The sequence below is a fragment of the Rattus rattus genome, chromosome 1 (genome assembly GCF_011064425.1).
Source record: "Rattus rattus isolate New Zealand chromosome 1, Rrattus_CSIRO_v1, whole genome shotgun sequence".
Lineage (NCBI taxonomy): Eukaryota > Metazoa > Chordata > Mammalia > Rodentia > Muridae > Rattus > Rattus rattus.
Genome location: NC_046154.1, coordinates 258,381,568 through 258,396,789, shown reverse-complemented (window position 1 = coordinate 258,396,789; position 15,222 = coordinate 258,381,568). Strand labels below are relative to the sequence as shown.

At 52.4% G+C, this 15,222-nt stretch overlaps 1 protein-coding gene across 2 annotated transcripts; it reads right to left on the bottom strand.

Annotated features, from left to right (window-relative positions):
• Window positions 1–2,407: 2,407 nt before the first annotated feature.
• Window positions 2,408–13,262, bottom strand: Trabd (TraB domain containing). Of its 2 annotated transcripts, none has more exons than XM_032919359.1 (10): window positions 13,168–13,262; window positions 8,104–8,168; window positions 7,725–7,803; window positions 7,104–7,270; window positions 6,276–6,416; window positions 4,217–4,327; window positions 3,977–4,116; window positions 3,569–3,741; window positions 3,378–3,489; window positions 2,408–3,272 (listed from the first exon to the last, which is right to left on the bottom strand). In XM_032919359.1, exons 2-10 carry the CDS (start codon window positions 8,131–8,133, stop codon window positions 3,095–3,097), a joined length of 1,131 nt encoding a protein of 376 aa, XP_032775250.1. In that variant the 5' UTR covers window positions 8,134–8,168; window positions 13,168–13,262; the 3' UTR covers window positions 2,408–3,094. The 2 variants fall into 2 exon arrangements, with proteins under 2 accessions (XP_032775250.1, XP_032775256.1); XM_032919365.1 differs by lacking the exon at window positions 13,168–13,262 and adding an exon at window positions 12,642–13,106.
• Between the last annotated feature and the right edge of the window lie 1,960 nt (window positions 13,263–15,222).

Sequence of the window (15,222 nt, the reverse complement as noted above, 5' to 3'; positions counted from 1 at the left end):
GTTTACCTCCGCCCAATTATGGGTTGGTGGGAGGCATGCCCAGAAGCTTGGTTTTGATTGGTTGCCTCTCGTTTGTCCACTTCCCTTCTCCGAGACGTTGCAGAGGGTGGACCTGAGACTCTCTTTAACTTCTGGCACCCGTGCATCAGGACAGCAGAGCGGCGAAGCTCCCATCCAGGTTATATATGCCAAACTGGACTACTCCAAGTGTGCCTACAGGCTGAATGATGTCCCTAAAAAACCACCGCCCCTCCTCCCCACCGTATTCCCAGTGTGAAGCCAAGGTCTTTCCTAGCTCTTCTGGGTGCTGTGGGTTTGACTGGTTCTGTCTATCACATGCATAGAAACAGAAATGGAATCTTTGACTGTTTTATTCAACAATCTAAGACAGTAGTTTAGCATCCTAAAGATGTCTTTCATCTCATCTTTATCTAGCCGATTGTATAGCTAAGTAAACAAAGGTAGTCATTTCAAAGTTTAGTCTTGCTCCTCTGGTCAATCTTGTCTCAGATTTATGATGTTGATGCTTTTCTCTCCATCATCTCCTCTCTGTAGCAGGGTTTGCTAGAACCTAGAGTTCTGCATTCTTCCCGAGTCAGCTGTTTGAATGACTTCTATGCTTAACTCAGAGTACACTATTAACGTGTGTATGCAGAGTCCATATTTATAATAAAGTACAAGTATGTTCTTATAATGTGGAATATGCAGTGCCCTGCCATTAGGACTATTTTTTTCATTTGTTCTGCCCAGAGAAGGGCCAGAAGTCCTGGCAATGTTCCTGGGATCTGTGGCTCAGGCGGGAATTGGCCACCTAAGACTTAATACAGGAATAATTTAGGTCAGCAATAGTACCAGGGCAAAGCAGAGATTGGACAATGGTTCCAGCCATGGTTCTGAGCCTAACTGAAATCTGGCTCTGCATGTACACTAGGTCTTCTGCCCCCAAGTGCTTCCCTATTGGCACCTTTTCTCTTGCACATAGCACTTTCCTCTGAAGTGGCACTATTTCCTTCCTTATCTCTCCATTCTGTGTGTCTGTTATTTGCAATCTAGGTGGATATGAATCTTGATAATGGAGAGGCAAATAGCGTCCAGTGCTCAGGGAACCCTATTAGTCTCAAACAGGAGACTGAGCATAGACAAATGCACATATTCCTTCTTGGCTGTGTCTCTCTCCTTTTCCGCCTCTACCATCACCTCTGGAGCTTTTCCTGGGGCCACAGTGGGCTTCTAAAACTACAATGAAGCCAGACCTATTGGCGCATGCCTTTGATCCCAGCACTTGGGAGGCAGAGGCAGGTGGATCTGAGTTCTAGGACAGCCTGGGCTACACAGAAACAATTTCAACAAAACAAAAATCAAACAAACAAGAAAACTCAAAACAAGCCCCCCCCCCCCAGAACAAAACCAAAAACCCAGCACTGAGCCTAAGTGTGCCCCTGGAGCTGTGTGATCAGTGCAACCCATCTCCACTGCATGGGAGGTGAGATGGTGGGCACGTTTTTGTTTTGCTTTTTTCCTGTGACAGCAGCCTGTAGCACCTTAGCCCTGGCCAGAGCATCTGTGTTCTTTCTGCTGCCACTAACACAGACTTCACTGACTATGTTCAGGGTCTGCCTTGCTCTGGCTTGGCAATGATATACAAGTGTTTCAACCTCAATGCTCCTAACATAGACAAGAACAACCTACCTTAAGGATATTCTGGTCCACTCCTGTGTCTCTCCCCCTTTCCCACTGCAAGGTAGTAAAGTGTGAACCAGAGAGTGCACAGGTGCTGAGCACATGTATGGCTCAGCTTGCCTGACACAGATAACCTTGCTAGGCACTAGTGAGCACCAGGGTCCCTTGCTGAGGTGGGTGGTACCCCGCATCCTGAAGACCTGGGTACAGATGACGAAAGAGGAAGCCAGTCCCCCATCACCTGAATCCCATTTCCATACACTTCACAAAGCGGGAGCTTCCAAAATTAAAATTTATTTCTTTCTAGGGAATGAATGCACGAGTGTGAGACAGAAGTACGCAGCCCAACAAGCCTGTACCCCCTGTACCCCCAGCTCAGTGCTTCACCTGATTCGGCAGCCGACACAAGGACACAAGGACAGTCAATGTGATCTTCCAGCTGTGCAGTGTGCCAGGAGCCACAGCCTAAACCAGCCATGGTCCTAGGTAGTGGGTGCCTACTGTCCCCAGGGCAGTTTGGGCATCATCCCACCTAGCTCACAGCAATCAGGCCAGCGCCCTACTAGCACCAAGGGCAGCCTTGCAGCTCATATCTGAGGCAGCCGCACACCACTCTGAGCTGTAGTGGCGTCTAGCAGGGGCTGGCCTGGACCCCTAAACTGACTGACATACACGGCCCACGCAGGGCACACAGACACAAATAAAAAGATGACTTCTTTGACCTCACTGGATTTAAGGCTTGTATTTCCTGATATTTGCTTCAGTTTGTTTTCTCTTTGACATCAAAATTACCTGAGTAAAAAACTTTTTGACATTAAAAACAAAAACAAAAACAGAAAACAAAACCCCACAAAACCAAAGCACAGACTCTCTGCAGGCAGAGATGCGGCCGGCAATGCCACATGCATGTCCAGGTCAGGCAAAGGCCCTACACACCCAGGGAGGAGGTGCATGGGCACCCAGCTCCCCAAACCCACAATGAGATGCACTCAGGGCCACCTGCTCCTGTCAGCCAGAGCACAAGGCACAGTGAGGTACGTAGAGCCACAACCTGCCAGACCCACCTGGGCCGAGGGTGGGTGCCTCAGTGCCTCCCCCTCAGCTTCCGGTCCTTTTGGAACTAGGCCTCTGGGTCCTGACACTGTGGATGGCCCTGATGCCCATAGGTGGCCGGCCCTACAGTGTGTGTGTGGGGCTGCTGGGAAGCCTGGGCTCAGACAGTTAAATATTCTTTATTTGGGTGGGCTGGGCATGGGGAAGGCAGGAAATCCTGGCCTAGGCCCCCATAGGGGGTGGCTTGGACGAATCTGTACCCAGGGACATCCCCAGACAGGCGGTGCCAGCTCCTCGGGAGCACCAGACACCATGTAGAGGAGTAGAACTCCGGGTGCGGTCTCTTCCGTGCACAGTCCTCCTACCGACCTGGCCGGGCCTCGCTCACCCTCTGGAGGCAGAACTGCGCAGCAGGCAGTGATAGGACCAGGTTCACGGTTCGACGGCCCATCCAGTACAGGCTGTAGCCCAGCAGACCAAAGAAAGCAGCCTTCACAGCTGCCCGGGACACTCTGCCTGTGATGGATGGCGGGGGAACTCTGTGGAAGGAAGAAGCATGGTGGGCCCAGCTGGAACATGTACTTCCAAGGTCACGGCCATGTGTAGGTACAGGGACTGGGCGTGATGTGGGGAGGGGCACTCACGTCATGATCTCCTGGATGTTGAGGTCAGTACTCCAGTTCTTCTCAATGCCGGGCACATGACCCATGCCAACGACGCCCACGACCACAGATGGGACACGCTTCCTGGGCTCAGCTGTCAGGGGAAGACAAAAACCAGTGGCAGGCACAGGAACCAGTACTTTTGGGAGTTCCCACCCTGACCTGTCCATTACCATCAGAGGCGCGGGGAAGCTCGAGGCGCTGTGCGGCCTGCCGCAGCATGTAGGTCAGGTAGACGTCGCGCTCTGAGACAATGGTTCGATGCAGGTCAGGGAACTCCCCAATCATCTCTGCCATCATCTGCTCCAGCAGGTCCTTCTGCTTGCAGCGCTCCACGTCGTCTTTGCTGAGGGCAGAGGGCACGCTGCTAGCTTGGGCGTGGGGGTGGGTGCACAGGGACTTGGTGGCAGATCATAGAGATGGAGACATGGGAAGTTGTGTGTTGTTGACTCAGGGAAGGGACCACAGCACTGTGTGTTTAGAGTTCATGGTGGGAGGATAACGTGTGAGGAGTGTGGGTCAGGACATACAGCAGTGTGGGTGTGGAATGTGCCATGGACAGGCCAGGGAGGCCAGCCTACCTGATTGGGTCTGACAGGAAGCATAGGCCCCAGGCCAGCTTGACTTTCTGCCAGAAGGAGAGTGCAGCAATGGCCCTCTTAAAGGTGACTGGGATTGGTCGGTCACCCAAGTGGAATTTGCAGAATGGTACCTTGCTGGCCTAAGGAAGAGGTGGGTATTAGGACTTGTGATGCCATGGGTAGATCCTACCAGTCCCTACCAACATATCCGCAAATCCCTCAGTCATGCCTGGCACCCACCTCCTTGAAGGCCTCCCTGAACTCGCCACCAGGGGCCATGCCTAGCTGCTCAGTGATGTGAGCAGACACCTTCAGTAGCAACATCTGCATGAGTCCAGACATGAGCCCATTCTGCAGGAAGAGGAACTGCGTCATCTACATTGTACAGAGCGAGCAAGGCAAAGCAGTATGCAGGCAGCAGGGTGCCCCTGAGCCAGGCCTCAACCATGACTGTTCTCAGGTCCCTTCCAGTGGCAAGGGGCAGGGCATACTGGTACATGAGGGTCACAACAGCAGGTCATCTTGGCCTCAAGAATCATTCAAATGTGTTTCCTCATAGGATTGTCAAAGATGTTGAAAGGGGCTACCTGCTGGGACTGCCTGCCCAGGCAGCCAAGGCACAGGCAAACAGACTGGAGTCCAGCACCTAACAGCCTCTGCAAGAGCAGTCAGTGCTCCAACCTCTGAGCCGTCTCTCCAGCCCCAATACTGTCTGTTTTAAAATTCAGCACTGCTCGGCTTGGAACTTGCTTAGAAGACCAGGCTATCCTTGAACTCAGAGATCACCTGTCACTGCCTCCTAAGTGCTGAGAAAAAATGTATGTGCCACCACGCTTGACTTGTAGGGGTCATGGGTCAGGCAGTACCAACTTGTTACTGTAGGGACTAGAACTGATGAGGTCAGCTGTGTCCACATGGCCAACCCACAGTAAAAACTGGACACCAGTGGCCTCCTGGTGGGCAGCACCTGTGGATGTTATCACACACTGTTGCCGGGAAGACTCGGTGCCATTGGAGACTCCTTGAGGGGATGAGGGCAGCAGATGCCAGCCTCTCCCCTTTGTTGACCTTTCCCTTGCCCTCAGGGATGGGCCCAGCAATGAGCACATGGCTTGGCCATCGGTGTGGCTCTTTCTCCAGTAGAGTATGGACCCTATGTTTCTAGGAGGGTGTATGGGGGCGTGGGGAGAGGGACAAGGGTGACACACGGCTGGCATTAAAAATCACATCTGATGAAATGGTGACTTCCTTTTCTGGGTACCAAGTAAATGGTTTATTGATTCAGCCTTCATCTGGGAGATTCTACAGTGAAAGTGCTCAGCATGTCTGGGACACTCACAGGAGTCTTTAACACTTGTTTCTTTCAAAAGAGGACGTACCCTGCAGCTGAGGCAAGACAAGCCAGCCTGTGGCTCCTGAACACTGAGGCCACAATGATGGGCTACCACTACATACAACGATGGGCTACCACTACATGCAACGATGGGCTACCACTACATGCAACGATGGGCTACCACTACATGCAACGATGGGCTACCACTACATGCAACGATGGGCTACCACTACATGCAACGATGGGCTACCACTACATGCAACGATGGGCTACCACTACATGCAACGATGGGCTACCACTACATGCAACGATGGGCTACCACTACATGCAACGATGGGCTACCACTACATGCAACGATGGGCTACCACTACATACAACGATGGGCTACCACTACATGCAACGATGGGCTACCACTACATACAACGATGGGCTACCACTACATACAACGATGGGCTACCACTACATACAACGATGGGCTACCACTACATACAACGATGGGCTACCACTACATGCAACGATGGGCTACCACTACATGCAACGATGGGCTACCACTACATACAACGATGGGCTACCACTACATACAACGATGGGCTACCACTACATACAATGATGGGCTACCACTACCTGCTGCGTCTCCTCGCCCAGGAGGGCGGGGGCAGTGTGGAAGACAAAGTTATACAGCAATGTGGTGGCCCAGACAATGCTCAGACCCCCACTTCAGCATCAGAGCAGAGGTTTCAGCTCCGCCCTGTTCCTGCCTGGTAGTGGAACCTTACCTGCCTCCTCTTTCAGCCTTTCTTCTCTCCCAGGGGAGGGAGTGGGCAGGCAACCAGGGCACTGATCGGAAGGCCAGCCCAGAGAGGAGCCTGTCAGCAGCTCAGAGGGGACTCTGAGCTCTCAGTCTTGGCGTCTCACAGAGAGAGGCAGCAGCGGGTCCCACAGCCCACTGCCCGCTCATATGCGCACCTGCTTGACAGCCTGTTGCAGCTTCTCCAGGCTGACCTCCTTGGCCTCCCGCAGCAGAGTTCTCTCATCCATCTTCAGCATGGAAACACGGTACTGACAGAGTTCCACAACCACTACATCAGGCTGCACCTCCCGGATAGTCTGCAAAGCAAGCCCCACACTGCAACAGACCCAATCTCCCGCTTTCCATCCGGCTGCTCCACACTGGACAAGGAGGGAAGTCAGTGCTAACAGCCTGTGTGGCTTCGGTGACAAATTCTAGAGAAAAAGCAACTAAAGAAAGCTGTGCGATGCTTCCCTTGGTAAAATGAAGAAAAAGCAGGAGGTTCTGAGTTGTGGAGCAGGAAGCACCCCTCGCCATTCCTGGGGGTTCCAGAGCTAGAAATGCCTACTGAATAGTTCTTGCCGGTTGCCCTGGCCTGTGTCCCTGCAGTACAGACTGCCAGAAGCATAGCGATAAAAGGACACAGTGCTTGGGCTGGAGAGATGGCTCAGAGGTTAAGAGCACTGACTGCTCTTCCAGAGGTCCTGAGTTCAATTCCCAGCAACACATGGTGGCTCACAACCATCTGTAATGGGATCTGGTGCCCCCTCCTGCCCTGTAGGTGTACATGAAGACGGAACACTGTGCACATAATAAATCAATCTTTCTTTTTTCTTTTTGTATAGTAATGATTCTTTGAACACTAATCATCCTTTTTTTTTTTTTTTCCCCCGAGCTGGGGATCGAACCCAGGGCCTTGCGCTTGCTAGGCAAGTGCTCTACCACTGAGCTAAGTCCCCAACCCATAATAAATCAATCTTAAAGGGGAGGGGAGCAGTGCTTACCTTCACTACATCCCTCTTGCTGTCATCACTGAAGTGAGCAGTGCCCACCACATACACCCTGCTGCCATCCTCGGCCACTAGCTGGGTCACAGTACGTGGAAGGTTGGGACGCTCACGCCGTCGTTTCAGTTTCATCTCCAGGAGCAAGTTGAAGGCATCTACATCAGCTGCAAGGACAGCCAAAGCCACAGTGTGATGGATGGGACCTGATGCCAGGGCACTGCAGCCTACACAGGAGCGACAGGACGGACCCTTTCCAGTAGACTCAATCTCTGGCAGGCAGTGCATTCCACACAACTGACTTATGCAAGACAAGCTACCTGGTCACATCTGTGAACGGAGTACTGTCCGAGGGGCCTCGTTCTCATCATCCTCAACTAGACCCAAACTGTCATAGCAGAGTGCTGAGGATGGGGAACAGGGGGTGACTAGTGCCCCTAGAACTGTCTAGTCAGGTAGATATATGGTCACACTTGGGCTCAAGCAGAGGCCCTGTGCAGGTCTAAGTTGTACTGAGGGGATCCTCAGCCTTTATTCCCTACCCTGGACAGTCATTGCCAGTCCCACCCCCTCCCTGGGGCCCAGCACTGTGGCTATACCAAGTCCTGAAGGGAAACATACAGATGTTCTGAGGGTCTCCAGAAAGCACCCTTGGCACTGCTTCTGAGGCCCCTGATGTTACCATGGGTTCCACGTCAGCCTGCAGAGAGAGAGAGTGAGTTCAAGTAAGTGTTCAAACACTTGGGCCTCACCCCACAGGTCAGGCACACTCCAGACCTGTTGTACCTCCTTAGCAAGGGCCATTTGCCTCAAGAATTTTCCATGGAGGTACTTCTTTCTGGACTCTAAAAAACTCCTAGTTATTAAGTATGTGCAGAGAGAGAAGCAGTTAAAGGGACCCAAGGAACCCTCATCCTCCTGTGTGGGGCAGCAGCAGGTATTACTGGGTTGGGACAAAGGTTGTTTAGGAAGATGTTCCCTCAGCCCCAGCTCTCCTTACCTCTTGAGCTGGCTTCTCCTCTCCCTCCATGGCTGGACAGCAGCTTCCTGATGGGTGTAGGATGCCTGAGGAGACAGATAAAGGCTTTACCTGGGGCCACAGGGATTACTGTGACTACAGGACTCGCCAGTCTTGAATGACCCAAAGGAGAGGACCTCGGCGTTCCTGTCCCAGTATCATTGGCTGCCTCCTGGTATGTATGTGCTACTTGAGGTCTAGGGTCCTTTTGGGATGTGCCTGACTGGAGAGAGGCAGCAGTCTCCTTGAGCCACACACAGATGACTATGTGTAGGGGAAGTCTCTGGCACACAGGGCCACAACACAGTAAAGCTAACCTGTATCTCTCTGAGGAGTTGTACTACCTCCTCCGGGGTTACTGTAGGACACATGCTGTGGCTGCTACCCCCATGGTAAGAAGGCCGTGGCCTTTGTGAGAAAGCCACTTCAAGAGGCCTCCATTTCTTTTATAACGATGGCCAGATGGAAGAAGGCTAGGCAAGACAACAGCTCGCATCCTGGGGAGCCAAGATAGTTTTTCTAGTTTAGAAGACAAAGAAGCAGAACACTAAAGAAGCTGTAGTAGAAACTTGACAAGGGGTACCCTGGTAACCGTTCATGGCATTGTCGATCTTTACTGTTTCACTGGGTGCTCCAGGGTTGGGGGCCAAGAGTGCCAGATGGTGCAGAGAAAGAGTACCACACTGACCAAAGGGGGCGAAGGCAGCCTCAGGGAACAGCAACGTTAACAGACGTCATGTATCTGCCAGTGATGAGACACCGCCTACTCGGTAGCTACAAACACACGCGCACGCGCACACGCACACACACACACACACACACGCGCGCGCGCACACACACGTACACGAACAAACACACACAAATACACACGCACATACACACATGCAAATGCATACACACACTCACTCACACACATATGTGCATGTACACACATACACACACATGTGTGCACGAACATAAACACACAAATACACACACATACACACATGCAAATGCATACACATACTCACACACACATGTGCATGCACATACATACCCACACTTGTGCAGGAACATAAACACACAAATACACACACATACACACATGCAAATGCATTCACACACATATGTGCACACACTCGTGTGCACGCAGTCATGTATTTGTGTCTGTATGTGTTTATGTGCATCTGTGTTTGGGTGCCTGAGGAGGCCGCAAGGGACAGATTGCCCTGGAGCTGGAGTGACAGGTGGTTGCGAGGCATCTGATGTAAGTGTGGGACACTGGACTTAGGTCCTCTGCGAGGGCAGTCCAGTCATCTCTCCAGCTTCCCCAAACTACAGTCTTAGCAAAAACATGTCCAGGTATTTCAATTCCATCCTGGTGGGTTTCGTGAATTATAGAAACTATCTACTCAAACAAAATCAAATCATCAATCATAACATATCAGTCACTTATAAACAATGTTATGTTTGTTTTATATATGTTGCTTTAACAAAGGTGTGTGTGTGTGTCCCAAATATGTAATTATCATACAGCCCACAGGAGCTGAGCGGTCAGGAAGGCACACTCAGCAGACACAATGGTCCTGGCTGAAGAAAGCCCGTTAAAAATGACAAGTCTGCTGGAAAAATCTGACCCCTGGGCATAGTATTTTTTTTTAAAAAAATTATATGACCAAACATGAATATTTGTGTTTGTGCCCACAGGGGAGAAACACCCTGAAGCCACAGTTGCAGGCGGTTATACACCAGCAGAGCTCAGACACTAGCTCTTCTAAAAGCAGTGCACGTGGGGAATGGTGGTGCACACCTTTGATCCTAGTACTCAAGAGGCAGGGGCAGGCGGATCTCTGCATCTGAGACCAGGCTAATCTACAGAGTGAGTTCCAGACACCTAGGGCTACACAGAGAAACTGTGTCCTGAAAATTAAAAAACAAAACAAAACAAAAACAGGCGGGAGGTATATAACCTCTAAGGTTTTATAATGTTAAGGAAGGAGAATATTTTAGTTTTCCTTCACCTACAGCAAGAAAGGACGACTCTTGTTTTGATGTGTACTGTGGGACGTGTTCTGGAAAGAGCTGTGTCAGAATGGGGGTGTGGTAAGATGACCCTGGGGACAGTCTGAGCTCGCTCTGACCTGCTACTCTTGTCAGCACACTCTTTACAAGGTCCAGGCTCCTGCCTGCTCTGTGGCTCCTCTAGGCCTATTGTATAAATGTGACTTAGGGGTCTCTCTGTGTATAATCAAACCTCTAATGCTGTGTCCACTATGAAAATGGGGGCGAATCAGAAGCACTGTGGAAGAACTCTTTTACAAGAGGAACTGAGGCAGGGCCAGCATGGGCTCTAAGGTAGAGCAGAGACCCTGAGTTAGCCTCTGAATGTTCCTGGCCCTATGGCTGGCTATTATGGAGGCAAGCACAGCTCGCTCACTGTACTACTCTGCCCTAGGGGCCCCTCCTCCCTAGTCTAAAACACAGTCTGGATGTTTTATATAAAGGCCAGCACATCTGGGAACAGCCATGGCTCAGAGCCTGTGCACAGCCACGTCAGCAGGAAGCACCATGGCACCTGTGCACAGAGCTTCACTTCACCTTTCACTACTAACAGAATTTGGTGCTTCAAAGAAACAGAAACAGAGAAGTGTGTGGGGACGAGAACCTGCCTTCCAGGATGTGTAGGGAGGGTAACCCAAACAGCAACTAAACACATGGAAGCTAACCAGTATTACTAACAGCAGCACCAGGCCGCCAAAGCATGAGATGCAAACTTAAAACATCCTGTATAAGTGGGCGGGCCAACCAGAGGCTGCAGCACAGCCAGCAAATGGGAAAGAACCACGTTGGCTCTGCCTGCCCTGCCTGCCCTGCCTGCCCTGCCTGCCCTGCCTGCCCTGCCTGCCCTGCCCTTTAAGAGGTGGGGCTGCAGCAGGCTTGCAGTTGGCTTGGTAGATCTACCCTCCAAAGCCTGTCCAGGGTGCCTCTGAGCCTTTGAGGGGCATGGAGGCCACAAAAGCTAGAACACTGGCTCCGGATAGCCTTGGAGATTCCCTGGCTGGCCCACAGCAGGACTGGTCTCACCTCTGGTTGTGTGGTAGGTGGAGGAGTCCACAGGCTGGTCAGGAGACAAGCCCTGAGTCTTTGGACCATCAGACACAGCACCAGGGCCCCTTGTGGCTTCCAGCTCTGGGATCCAGCCTCTCATCAACAGGAAGATGGAAGGGGAGGTCATGCAAGAAGGCTACTGACAGCCTCTGCCTCAAGCCAGAAGTCTGTGGTTCTGGGTACCTGGCACTATCGAATCTACACATTTCCTGATCCTTTGGTTTCCTGTCTGTCAGATGTAATTTCATTAGGTTGCTAATACCTCCTCCCCCGACCATTATTTCTGGCTGAGCAACTAACCGAGACGGACCTCCACTTCCATACTCACCTAAGCACCCAGCCACTGTACCCTCCACAACATTTGCCATGCACCCCTCTCAGACATATTCATGACACAGAAGCGTCTTCCTGCCCAACCTCCCCAGAGATCAATCTCTTCATAAATGCCCAGTCGTAGCAGTTTCCAGACCCGTTCCTACCAAGACCACACTGTAAATTTTCATGGGGTAAAGTCAGAAAGCTGGGATTTCTGTCAACCAGCATTCCCTAACAAGCAGGACTGTCTGGATACTTTTCCAGGCCTGTTACCAACCAGGCACGATGCTTCCACATGCTAAACAACAGAACTTTTAGCATCTGCTAAATTTCTAGGGGAACTTGCCTTAGACATCTGAAAATTCCCAGCAGTCTGTGGTTTTAAGAGGGAAAGTGTTGGCGCAAAGAGCAGAAAAGGCCCATTCATGTCAGGGCCCACAAGGAGGTACAGCCCTGGCATACTGGGTCAAAATAACAGAGAGGTTCTGCACTGCATCTAGAGCCACGTCAGTAGAGCTCCTCACCTTCCCAGCCCCACAGCCATCTATCTTCTGGGTCCTATTCACACTAAATGCATCTTACCCCAAATCACATACTCAAAACACAAGGCTCAAAATAATTACATCAACACGCAGAGGTTTTAAGAGACGGCTGAACTCAGATGAGGCCATACAGCAGGACCCGTGATGGGATGTCCTTATAAGAGACACTAAGCAGCTATGAGGACACAATGACAATGGGTAACAAGACAGGCAGAACCTTCATCAGCAACCCAAAAGACTAGCATTCGACCTAGGATTCCCAACCTCTAAAACTACACTATGAGTAATAAACGTTTTAAGTTTCTCAATCCACAAAACCCTGTTACCACCCTGATCTGACACACCCATCATGATTATCAATCTCTAAACTAAACTGTTTCCCAGATGGCAGCTTGCTTCCTACCACTGGTCAAAAGCTGACCACGACCGACTGGCAAAACTAGGCAAGCCTACTCGGAAAACCAAGACAGAAAGAAATGACAGGGTATCCAAAAGCCCTGGCCTCCTCTTGTCCGTTTCTGGAAGCCTGGACACTGCAGGACCCGGGAGAGCCCGCTCCAGCAGGGCATATTTTACCTAAGTGTGGCAGAGCTGAGGACCGGAAGAGGAAAGAAACCGGAGATGAAGAAGCCTAGTCAGCCCTCCAGAGACCTGGTTTCTGTCCACCTGGAGATGCCCTGTAGGAGCCTGCAGGCTCCTGGCTACCAGTGCACTCTGCCAGAGCCCTGCTGGCATCCTGCCCACAGTATCACGGCCACCGCAAGATGAAGTCTTCCTAGGGAGGCCCAGGGACAGCTGCGTTTCACAAGACCAGCGGACCTAGAGCCCCTCCGCTTGGGGAGCACGAAAGCTTGGAGACAGTCCCAGTTCTAAAGAAGCTCTTGACGTCCCAAAGCCAGCGGAGCGCTTCTGCTTGTCTGGGTTCTTTCTGGGACTCTCGAGCCCAAGAAAATCTACACCGTCCTGGGTCAGCCCGACCCGGTGGGATACGTGCCCCTGGTCTTCACAGTCCCCACCTGCAGTCCGTGCCCTCCCGCACGCCTCCCGCACGCGCCGTCGAGGCGCGAGGGGCCCCCGCCCGCCCGGTCAGGCCACGGCGTACCGAGCGAGGCGGCGGCGTTCCCCTCAGCCGGCCTCCATGCGCGCGTCGCCGGGCTGACGGGGTGGGCCGGGGCGGGGCGGGCGGCCGGACGGGCCGGACAGGCCGAGGGTGCGGGCCGCGGAGCATGCCGGGAAACACCTCCCAGGGCCACGCGCGCGAGGCCCCGCCCACGCCGGGGTCTAAGCGCAGGGCCCTGCCTACCAGCCCGGCGCCCCCAGGTCCTAGAGCGCAACCGAGAGCACGCTCTGGGGTGTTGGCCCCAAAGCCGAGTCTGTGCGACCCGGCTGCGTTCTTTAAGCGTCCGCAGGATGGCCGGGAGTCTAGGGAGCCGTCAGGGCACGGGAGAGAGACAGAAACTAGGGATCGTAGGAGGTGCCCTTCTGGTTTCCTTGGAGAATCGCATGCCAAGTGGAGAGGATCAAGGGCAGGACTAAAGAGCGAAAGCTCCGGGACATCCTCGCTATATGTTCGCCTGCTTGGGACTGAGAGCCCGGAGATTGCAGGGTCTCTGGGTAGGCGGGGCCGCAGTGACAGCCGCACAAGTGCCCAGTATCTAAACCCAGGCTTCAAACTCTCCAGTCTCCTAGGACAACTTAAGAGCAGGGCAGGGAGTGAGGCCAGTTGGCCCACTCAGGCCAGGTCTCCAGGCTGCAGAGGGCTGCCGGTTGATGAGTGGATGAGAGGAGCCAGGCGAGCCCGCAGTGGACATGTCTCTATTTGAGTACCCCAAGATAAGCTACTGTGGGAGCCAGACAGTGACTACCCGCAGCAGGCCCTGGCACAGACCCTCCGAAGAGGAAGTAACCTCTGCCTAGTTCCCGGCTGCCCCATCCAGCCCTTTCAGGTTCCAAAAGAAGAGGTTGCAACTCTGACCCTGAGTTTTGCAGACCCCGCCTTTGATGATATTTCTCTAAATGGCCCTCCTGGAACTTGGCCACTGTGAGGAAGATAATTCTTCACGCACCAGGCAGGATTCCCTCCAGCAGTGTTACACAAGAGGCTCGTTATGAGGCTACTGGCAGGAATTTGCTGCCATAATTCTTCTTACAGCTTCCTGGTCCCCAAGGGACCTGACCTCAAGGTGACCTCCACCTTCCTTGCTCCTTAGTGAAGCACATGTTTGTTCTGGGGGGTTTCGGATTCATCCCTGTTGTCCACTACTTTTTTGTGTGTGTTACGTGGCTACCTCTGCTGGCCTCCTCAGCCACATTCATGTAGCTTAAGAGAAGACTTGGTGGGCTTAGAGCTGAGACTGCCAGTAAGGCCTCTCTTACTCCCTGTTCATCTTGGTTGAAAACCTCAGTGATAGGCTAGTGTCAGGAAGGGGCCTGGGTTCTAGTTCTGGTTGGCCCGCAATGTTCTCCCTGAGCCTGTCCTTTTCCTGTGGGCAGACCATGGTGCCGCCTCTTCTGTTTGCCTGTCTAGAGGAATGGTTTTCAATGTTGGAGCCCTTTAATATGGCTCCTCATGCTGTGGTGACCCCCTAGCCATAAAAGTATTTCGTTGCTACTTCATACCCATAATTTTGCTACTGTTATAAATCGTAATATCTGATAGGCAGGATATCTGATATGAGACCCCAATGGGGTCACAACCCATAGGTTGAGGACACTGGCCTAGGGAAAGCGGGAGGGAGACAAAGGATGGGATGACATTTTAAGTGGATGCTGACCCTGAAGTGCCAGAATTCTATTTTGGCTAAGTAGCTGCCGGGGAGGCAGATGATGAAAACCAGAGCTGCCCTCTAACCTGCTGGTGTCTGCGGGAGTCAGAAATAGGAAATGGTGTCTGGAGGACACGGCCAGCCATGCCGGCAGGGAAACCACGGCAGATCTCAGCCGGTAGAGACCAGCTCTCCCTTCCACCTTACGCTTTGCTTGGGAGAAAAACGCACCAGCTTGAGTTCTGCTTTCTAACAGCTGTTCCCAAGCCTGCTTTGTTCGAGCAGGTTCTGTCATGCCACAGGATGAGTGGGTGACTTAACATAGAGCTGGCCAAGCGGAATGCACCTTCATTCAGCAGAGCAGCTGCTGGGAGGGGGCCTTTTGAGGTGAG